Source organism: Belonocnema kinseyi, chromosome 2 (assembly GCF_010883055.1).
Source record: "Belonocnema kinseyi isolate 2016_QV_RU_SX_M_011 chromosome 2, B_treatae_v1, whole genome shotgun sequence".
NCBI lineage: Eukaryota > Metazoa > Arthropoda > Insecta > Hymenoptera > Cynipidae > Belonocnema > Belonocnema kinseyi.
This window is the reverse complement of record NC_046658.1, coordinates 2,665,190-2,676,061: the sequence shown is the minus strand read 5'-3', so window position 1 is coordinate 2,676,061 and position 10,872 is coordinate 2,665,190. Positions and strand designations below refer to the sequence as shown.

The 10,872-nt window shown below is 37.0% G+C and overlaps 1 protein-coding gene across 1 annotated transcript in view; it reads left to right on the top strand.

Moving 5' to 3' along the window:
- Positions 1-9,641, top strand: part of LOC117168124 — a 14,476-nt gene extending 4,835 nt beyond the window's left edge. The window contains exons 2-3 of the mRNA XM_033353531.1: positions 9,014-9,214; positions 9,393-9,641. Coding sequence (XP_033209422.1) covers positions 9,155-9,214; positions 9,393-9,641 — 309 coding nt within the window. The 5' untranslated portion in view covers positions 9,014-9,154. The remainder of the gene's footprint in view (positions 1-9,013; positions 9,215-9,392) is intronic.
- Positions 9,642-10,872: the final 1,231 nt, after the last annotated feature.

The following is a 10,872-nucleotide window of genomic DNA, read 5'->3' as shown; positions in this document are numbered from 1 at the left end:
CGTCATTTGAAGGATCAAGCTCGACGAAAATGGTTCACATTAGTGAATACTAATGCCATCTCTTAGAATTTTCAGGTACTTATCAGACTGCCTAGTAAAATGCGGCAAACTAAAATTAAGAGAAAAGAAAATGGTGCACCTTAAAATAATTCGAAATTTGAAATAAGGTTAAAGAAATAAATGTAGATTATTTATCAATTAATCAAATTTATAGAAAATTAACATAAGTTTTTTTTTACCAAATATATTTATATATAAAACAAAGGAATGCGTGCTACTTAAAGTATAAGAAACATATTTTTGAATTTTGAAATAAGTTTAATTGAATTTACGAAACTGTTTTTTTTTAAATTTATCCTCATTTGTTTCTACAAAAATTGTGCCTAAGAAAGAAACCTCTTTAATCAACAAAATAATACTTTTTATATAAATCAATAATTATGATTTCTTATTCACTATTGTATTTTTTCCTATCTTAAGTTTATACAACCTGGAAAACAATTCCAAACACCCGGGCGTTCCAAGGGTAGAAAGGGAATGACGTCTCGAACGCCCTCCATCTGGTTCACCTCGACCCAAAAAAAAATTCCAAAGGATGGTTCTCTTTGATTATTCACGACCTGGAACCTGATAGGTGACTCTAAGTCCATGGGGTTGACACAGATCTCGAGCACCCTGTAGGCATACACAGCCCACATGATACCAGCCTGACTCCTGGATAACCTGAAGGCAAATCCAGCATCTTCCGGCAAGAAAATTGAAAAAAGTCTCAGACCCACGTCCTTCACAAGGACGAGGAGCAAAAAAGTTCTAAATTCCGATGAAATGGAGAGTCCTCATTTGCCATTGATGACGAATTGGCAGTAATCTTTGTTGGGCACAGTTCACACACTTCCAAATCCAACCCGAAGGCGCCTTCAAGTGCATCTTCTTGTAGTAGCAGTTAATAAGCGTTCCGTCGGTAAATTTTGCCTGGAATCGTAAAGACCCAATGGGGTCTTTACGATTACTTTGTAGAGGCTTTCAGGAACGTCACCTTCAGGAACGATGTCTGGGACCTGTCTGAGAGGCACAAGAATTTTCAGTGCTGGTCTTAAATCCCGGAGATTTTGAAACTTCTCCGATAAATAATTCAGAGCAAAATACACCTACAGAGAGATGAGAATCATTTCAATCACTTTAACAGAGTCACAACACTAGTTCACTTTTATATAAGGGAAATAAAAGAAAACGAAAAGAATTTTCGAGATCCAGAATCAATGAAAGATTCGATAGGAATGAAGATTTGAACGAGCTTCACCGGTTCTGTAGTGAGGGAAAAGAACTCAACTTTTCGGAATATAAATTGCAGGTAAAAATTTAAATTACCAATTCTCAAAATTATTAATATTTTAAAAAATAATTCATACAGTTTCCTTCTCAACTTTAATATTGGTTTTGTTTTTTCTCTTTTTTTAAAAATTGTTTTGACATACATAACCTCAATCCGAGACTGACATACGCAAGCCCTCACTCCCCACATTTTTTGAAAATTCTTGGTATTAACAAAAAGAATTTTCACTACTCATTGGTCAAATAATATTTACAAAACATAAACAATTTCAATGTTATTTTCTACAATTTACTTTTTCAAAATGAAAAACATTATATTTGGTACAAAGGAAATCTTTAATTTGAAGGTTATATTACCCGCAAAACCTTTTTGTATTCAAATTTCATAATTTAATTTAAGTGATCATATTATATTGCCCTTAGAAGTAACTGGAAGAGGTCCTACAAGGTCAATTTGAATATTTTCAAATGGTTCTTTGGGAGTGTCAGTTATCAACATAGGTTGAAGAGTTTTCCTTCTAACCAATTTATTTTTCAAACAATTTTAACATGAACCAACGATTCTTCTGACGTCTTCCTTCATATTATCCCAAAATATTAAGATCTAAGCGTCCAATAACATTTTAAGAAACCTTTATGTCCACCTACAGCAGACCCGTGAAATTCTTTGATTATGTCATCTCTTTCATGACGTGGTGCAATAATTATTTCACCGGAGCAGATGACAACTAATCATTCAGACCGAATCGGGACCCAATGGGGTCTTTACGGGTACCTTTTAGAGGCTCCATTCGGTTCCTTCAGTCCGCCAGGGTACTGTATGATACACACGCGTCTGAGATGACCAATGCAGGAGTCTTTTCAAGAACAGCAGCACTGTACTCACCATTGTGGTTGTCTTCCATCGCCTGCAAAGCGCACAATTCACTTTGTGTCTTTACGACAGAAAAATTTAGTCCAACGCCCGCACCCCATAACTCTCCCAGAGTCGATGATGATGTGGACATCGAGGGTTTCTGCTTTTTGGGCACCTGAGTTAAACCATTTTGAGGCGATGAAGGTATCTTAACTTGGTCGTTAAGGTCTTCATCAGGTGAAGCCATAAGGCTGTCATCACTGAGAGTTAAATCTCTCGACTCCGGTTTCAAATCCTTATCTTTCAAAGGACCATCTAAACTACCGGGATTAGCGCGTTTCCATCCCCACGAATCTGGACCAAAATGCTGTGGTGCATTGGTGCAGACCAATAATGGGGGCCCTAATAGACTACACCCAACAGGAGTCGCGAGTCGTTGTGCCTAGGTACTCTGATCCTGGGTGGCGATTTAATAATCCTGAGAGATTGAGTCTGGATTATTCATTTCATTAATCACCTGAATCCCAGTAATGTTACTCTCCATTGCTATGACATCTAGAGCCTCAAAACAAGCAAACACTTGCTCCATCAACTCTTCTGGTTCAATCTCGTGATCAGAAGCTGGAAGTTCCATAACAGCTGTCAGCTTTGCATAAAAGGAATCCAAAGTAGATAATAAAGTGCCCCTATCATTCAGTGGATTTCTTGACAAAGCATCAGCGTTGGAACTCACTTTTCCAGGCTTATACACAATCACGTAATCATACTCACTCAGCTTGATTCGTTATCTAACCAATCTTGTGACAGGATTCTTAATGCTATGCAGCCAAACTAAGGGCCTATGGTCAGTAGTGAGGACAAATTTGTGACCATATAATTAAGGCCGGAAATAGTTGATGCAGCAGACAATAGCAAGAAGTTCCTTCTCTATTGTAGAATAATTTATCTCATTTCCTTGAGGCAAAAGCGATTGGCAAGTGCTGACCAATCTTGCCCTGACTGAGGACACCTCCAAGAGTGTAATTGGAAGTGGCTGTTGTCAATCCAAATGGTTTTGAAAAGTTAGGATACTGCAACAAAGGTTCGGAACAGATCTTATCACGCAGGATCTCAAAATATTCTTGTTCTACAGAAGTTCAGCGAAAATCAGTGCTGTCCTTTAAAATTTGAGTAAGTGATTTAGCCACTTTAGCGAAATCTGGAATAAACCTCCTATAATAACCTACAAGCCTCCATAATTGTTTAACATTTTTCTTTCCTCTTGGCATAGGAAAATTGTTTACAGCTTCTACTTTTCGAGGATCTGGTTTTACCCGTTCTTGGGTGATAATATGTCCCAAATATACTATTTCTTTTTTTAAGAAATAACACTTTTCAGGGTTCAAAAATAATCCCGATGTTCTTAAACGACCTAAAAGAGCTTTTAATTTTGACTGTGATCAATAAGTGATGAGGCATAGATAACAATGTCATCCATACAAACAAATAGATCAATTCCTTGCAAATCAGTAAGAACTTGGTCCATTACCCTTTAAAAGGTAGCAGGGGCATTTTCAAGTCCAAATGCCATTCTATCGAACTCGAAATGAGGAATTGAAGTAGAAAAAGCAGTTTTTGCTTTGGACTCGGGATGCATGGGTATTTGATGGAAACCGCCATTCTCCATTGTTTATTACCATGAGGATTTGGTTTTTTGGGAACGACCCAAACAGGAGAATTATATGGGGATACTGATCGTCGAATTATTTCATCACGAGGATATTCTTTTGTTTTTTCCATAATCACTTTTTATGAATAGGTGGATGACGATAATTTTTTATGTTTACCGGTTTATTATCAGAAGTGACAATTTTATGGGCAACAACATTAGTTGATCTTAAGTTGCCATTAGGAAGATGAAATTGCCGAGAATAATGAAAACATATTCGGAAGAGCCTTTCTTTCGCTTCATCATTTAAATCAGAGAGATTTACAATCCTCAGAATCAATTTCAAAATATTCTTCAAGTTCAACTGGTGGTATTGTTAAATTTATTTGCTGATTATTGGAATGTATAAAGAAGATTTCACCATTTTCGTTTTCATTAAAAATCAAAGACTCGCCAGCGATAATTCCAGGGCCACACTGAATTTTACGTATGTAACGTTCTTTTAATTGAGTATCTTTTAATCTAATTCTCACTAATTTCCTTGATCTTGCAGTTAAACTGATTGTCTTTTGGGGGGCAAACGGCAAAATTAACAATGGCGTTGTGTTTTTTGAGGAAAGAAATACCAAGGATACCTTCTTGTGGAATAAGAAATGACTAACACAACGTGGAAAGAAGCTTCGAGACCCTTTATGATCAACCTGATTTCACCGATAGTGGACAAGATGTCCGAGCCTATTTCAACCAAATGAATTATTCGCTTCTTATTTATCCGAATTATGGGACTCACCACATTTTCTTTACGGCTGTTGGAACGGTGCGCACAAAAATGGCGAAATCCATGAGACACGCAAAACTTACCAGCGGTCAATGATAATTCGGTTTTAAGCTTTTAGAAATGCACTCAGAATATTTTCCCGTCACCGAAAGGGGTTCCAGAGTTGTGGGATATGCGCTTGCTTTCTAATTTTTCGAAACAAATCGCGTAAAAGCTAAAAAATGAGAGTAAAGTGTTTATCAAAAATATACGAATGTAAACCAAAGCTGTTTGGCGCTGATCGATCAACGTTACTTGAACGTACTACTAAGCATGTGTACTGTCGGTAAAACTAATCTTCTTGGCGGGAATTTTAAATTAGAATAAAAATGCGATTTGTGTTCTTTATATTGTAATTGTTTCTTGACATGTCTTACTTGTCTTCGGAATAGAAAAACTATAAAAAGTGATAGAAGGACGCGGCTTCTCGCTTTATAGAACACTAATATTAATCACATTATTTTTTATTGAAAATTACAAAATCTGCAAATTTTTGCAGAAATTTAAAACCGTTCGTCGTTTCAATATCGAGATATACATAATAGAAATTATCGTACAAAGCATACATCGAATTCAGTAACAAATTTTTGCAGGAAAAAGTTTTCAACAACTAAGAAAATAACTACATTAGCGGCGTTTACTTTTTACAAACTACTTTCAACACCCTGGTTCGCAAAGATTTATTCTTTTTAGATATCCAGACAGTGCACTCGGAGAGATTCAATGCAAAAATTAATTGTTGTATTATTACTACTATTATTTAATTAATTAAATTAAATAATTCAGTTAATTTTATTATATAGTTCAATTAATTAAATAATTCAATTAATTTAATTATTTCAATAATAAATGAATGCGATTAATATTAGTGTTCTGTAAAGCGAGAACAGACTGTACAATACTTATCTTAATCATACGATTGTACGTAATGCGCTATTTCACAGTTTTCCTATTCCGAAGCCAACTAAGACATGTCAAGAAACAATTAAAATATGAAGGACACAAATCGCATTTTTTTCTAATTTAAAATTCCCACCAAGAAGATTAGTTTTACCGACAGTACGTGATTAATTTTTTTAAATGTTTATACAGGAACCAAATGGTTAACATTATTTTTGCATCTCAATTTTGAAATACCTGTTTTTCATTAAAAAAATTATCAATAATATCTTAATGGTGGTTATTTAGATATCACATAGTAACGAAATAAAAAGCACCATCTCTCATAAGAAGCAATGTTAAATATGACGAAATTAAGAGCGGTAATAATTTATCTATAAAGTACCCTAGACTTCTGAGATTTTAACTGAGTAATTTTGGTGATCATATTTATATATCGTGAAAGTTTGGTTGAAACAGTAATGAAAATTCTGGTAGCGATGGTACCTCCTTAAGTAAATTCACTCCAGCGCTAGTATCAATTAAAAAGATCACCTTATTCTTTGAAAAAGAAAAATTATCCAATTCTTCTGTAGCGTTTGGACCGAATTCATTAAACTGTCCAAGTGAGAGGATGATGCGCTGGACTGAGAGGGGTTTACACTTGGAGTCCTCTGGCCTCTCGTCAGACAACCTGCCTCGAAGTTTAAATTACTCATATTTGATTTTTGCCTAAACTTAGACCGTTCCCTTTCATGCCTTCTTTTAATGTTATAATTTTCTACAAAATGGTTATTTCGATAACAATAACTACAATCCGTACTCCCTTTGTCATTTACATTTCTTTTAATCTTCTTTGGACAGTTTCGCTTATAATATTCAAATTCTTTACAGGATAACACCGCGCAGATAACAAATTTTGTACAGACTTAGTATCATCCTCTACTCGCATACGAGATACTCTCTTTAATATATATTGCCCTATGTTATTCTTCAAATTAGATCCCCATGAGGTAGATGGAACGGAGCCATGCAGAGATCCATGAACTCTTCCCCAACTTTTCACTTTTTGGTCGGCTTTAATGGCTAATGCAATACTATCATCCAAAGTGTTAATTTCTTTATCATTAATGGGCATATAAATGTTGAAATCTAATCCGCGTAAAAAATTGCCAAACACTGTCTTTTTATACGCTTCACAACGGCCCATACCTCTTACTCCGGGGGTGTTTTTCATTACTTGAGGAGTTAATTTATTGAAAATTTGATTAACTTGAGCCCCATATTCTTGAATTGACTCAACCGGTTACCTTCAAGCGTTAGCTAAAGTCTGCAAAATTTAACTTACATCTTCTTCCTGAACGTAAATACGCTCCAGAGTGTTAAGATGTCATTAAGTTGCAAATCGCTTTTATCTTGAATATGATAACGCGCGTCGCCGGTAATTTTAGTCATAACCATCATCTTTAAGTAAGGTGCATCGCGAGGATCGGTCATACCAATAACAGCCTTCCAATATTTCATAAATAACTTAATTGACCTATTCTTTCCTGTAAATTCCGGTATCATATCTCTGACTATTCGCGAAATTTTCTCGGATCCAGAAGTGAGATTTAAAGGTAATAAAGGAACAGAGGCGGAGTCCCGGACCTGAGTCTCATGTATTTGCAAATCATTCCAACCCTCGCCACTTTGATCTGAACTCAAAGAATTTGTCCTATCACTATCAGAAGGATTTTCGCTCACTACTAACCTATATTGCAATTCTTGTGTTACTATAGCAGGTGGTCCGCCAGGACTATCATTTTTGTCTCGTTTAGCTTTTTTTCGGTGGCTATGCTTTGTTTACATCTTTCGCATTATTATCTAAATGACATTTCCTGTTCGGAGCCATGTTACAAAAAATGTTTTCAAGACTTACTGTTTTGACAACAATCTTTCGCTGACAAATAATCCAATTAATAGTGCACAATAAAATTCACAGCACTATTAACCTTAATTTTTCACAATTATTCACTCAATTCTTCATTGTTCCAGGAACAATTCGTGCGCGCATGTTACGCGTACGTCGATGCGCGCATGACAAGCATGCCAAAATTCACCATGTTCGCCCGCCTTTTGTGATTGTAATTGAAGTGCGAGCACAATGTGTGGCACAATGCGAGCATGTCTATAATCACCCCGCGACGAAATTTTGTGGGGCGTACATGCGCGCAACATGAGTACCCAGTGGGGGCACAAAAGGTTTAATTTATAAATTAACAAAATTTATTATTTAATGCTTATAAAAGCTATAAATTGCCTTTTCAATAAGGATGCCGTCCTGTAGGTGTAGCGTAACAGAATCACAAAGCAGAATATCATAGATGTGAAAGAGATAGAGAATCTATATTTCTTGTAATCCTGAGAATGAAAAAGATAAATAGATCTGCCCGTCTCTTTCACCCTCATTTTACCCCACCATTTTCTGCGCACATGGGACTGTGCGGAACTAGCCGGCTATCCCAGTGCCTTTTGCAACATTGCAACGCTTCAGTGCTTGTCGGTTCTAGTTTTGTGAGAATCACGAAGTACTACAAGGAGGCCGCACGCCATGTATTTCGACTGGCGCCATTTCGCGATTGCCTGTCCTCAGACTTTATGCCTTCCCAGATTAGAGCTTCCCTTCAGTGCAAATATAAAATAAGAAATTGTCGTCTACTATTGAGTATCGAGTGTGTTTATAGGTTAAGTTTGGTTATGTCAAGTGTCAGTTGGTGTCGCGAACGAATTGATAATGCTTGTATAATTTATACAATTATATGAGTAATGCCACTAAAACAAAAGGAGGAATATAAAAAAATATAGCGCAAGTATATATGCACAACGGCATTAAGGCTATGTGATGAGTGGGTCACGTGACCAGCTTCCTACCTTACCGCCACTTTTTTTATTTCCCAAATTAACCTCACACGAAACGCCATACCAAGTTGAAAATTTGGGATACTAAACAATAAGCATTAAGAATAATGGGTCTGGTCCTAAATTTGCATAATTATGGAAAAAAATTTAGTTATAAATGATTTTTTTTTGCTTTTTTATAATTATTCATGTTTAGGACCAGACCCGCCTTTCTAAGCGCTTCTTATTTATTATCCCAAATTTTTAACTCGATGTGACGCTTCGTGTAAAAATAAGTTGGGAAATAAGAAAGGTGGCTGTAAGGTAGAAATCTGGTCCCGTGACCCACTCCTCACATGGAATTAATAGGTCATATTTATACCGGTTCAAAATTTACATCACATGTTCTCGTAGTTCTTAGAGTTTCCTCACATAGCGCTATCATCTGCGAAGAAATGAAAATTTGAGGACAGTCGATCGCGATCGTGGGCTTCTTTCCACCATCCCCGCTATAGGCGTGCTATTTTGTTAATAAATTCCGATACATTTATTTAATTCAACCTTTAGATTTACCTCCTTTAATATAAAGAAATAATTTTAGGATAGTCCACCCACGCGCACCGAGTGTTTGCTTCATTCACGCACGCGCGTGCCTCGAATGGCGTGCGACGCATGTGCGCCTCCATGGATAGCGCATCTGAGTGCTGATCGGAACGCACGTCGTGCAGATTAATCCGCACACATGCCTCCATGGGTGCATCCTGCGCACCAATTGTTATCTGGGCTCTTCCGTTTCGGTCAGGTAATTCAGCATGAATTTTTTATTTTCCATGTTGAGGTAAGGATTTTCTTATTAAAATTTTTTTAAAGTCCTTTTAAGCCTACGGTTATTGAGAAATAGTTTGGTGGTCTCTATTTAATCGTTAACAACCTTGGTGCAATTGTGATAAATTCATAATCCTGTTCTATTGATTTTTCAGTTTCTAAAGATGGTGTCTTCTGTCAGTGGAGTAGTCTCTCTTGTGGTAAGACGAACGGCCTTGAATTTCAATCAGGGAGTCAGTAGTCCAGTGACCCAGTGTGTCTTCAATTTATTTGATTTATTCCTTTATGGTGCAATATATCCCACCGCTGTCCCCAATTCTAATGCCCAAATTTTACCTAGCTTTCTTATCGACAATTCACTGCTCTCTGATTGGACATCTGAACGGGATAGTTGTTGCCATTAATTCGTTGAAACAAAAACCATTGAAAGGAACTTATTTGAAATAAAAACACTTAATTTAACAGTTGACGATTCACAATTTATTAAAGATGAATGTCCACCATCACTGTCTCAAAGTCACAAATCACAATTGTTTATAATTGTTTATATAGCGGCGTCCCGCTTCGCATTTAACACTTGATCTTATTTATAATAGTTTATTAGTTTACAACAATTCAAATAAATTGGCTAAGTTCAAACACAATACAAAATTTCTAAGTCCAAAAAACTCAATTATACACTATCAAGTGTCGCAGGTTTAGTAATAAATATGCGGTTTCGGAGATACAAAAATCTGGCGTTTTTCCGTGGTGCGCGCGTTTTTATAAATTCTGTTTTGGGCGGAGTAATCTCCCACTTTCCCTTTTCAGCCAATGAAATCGCTGACGTCATTAAATGTAACAGTTAGTTTACAAATCAGAAATTAGGTTGCATGGCTCCGCCTATTAGATTTAAAACGCAATATGACCAATTCGTTGATTGACTTTTCCAAACAATTTCGATCCAAATTTCAAACTGTGACTGGATTTTTATAATACCATTTCCTGACTGGCGGGCAAGGGTGGTTCTTGTAGTGATGAGGGATGTTAGTGGTGAGAAAAGGGTGGCTAAAGGGGATGTGAGAGGTGAAATAGGGTAAAGTAACTGAAATTTTAGAGCGGTAAGAGGCCGCAGCCTTAAGAGAGATCTGTGGGCGGCAGTAAGTACTTTTGTGTATGGATAAGTTACAGTTACCGACGGACGAGCAGGCGGTGGGCAGCGAGAGTACTGGCAGTGCTGGTAGTGAAGTAGACGGGGAGGAAATTTTCAGAGGGACACGACGGCCAGTTGTGCGTGGCCCGGTGTTACGTGGCACCTCAGGGAGGGGGAAGAATTGGAGTGGAAGAAGCGATCAGGCAAGGGAGAGAACGTCCAGGGCAAGTGCCCCTAAAAATCGAGGGGCAGACGGAGAAGGAGGCTATCGGGGTGCTGATAGGCGAGATCAGAGGGTTAAGGGAAACAAAGTAAAAGAGCTGAGGGAAAAAGCAGAAGGATGGCAGAGGGAGTTGGAGTCGGTAAGGAAGGAAAAAGAGGATAAAATAAAGGAGATGGAAGAAGATACGAGGGTGGATTGATAAGTTTCCGGCCTGACCAAGAAAAACAACGTTTTTAAGAATTTTTTTTTTTTATTTCTCAACATAATCTCCTCCAAGGCT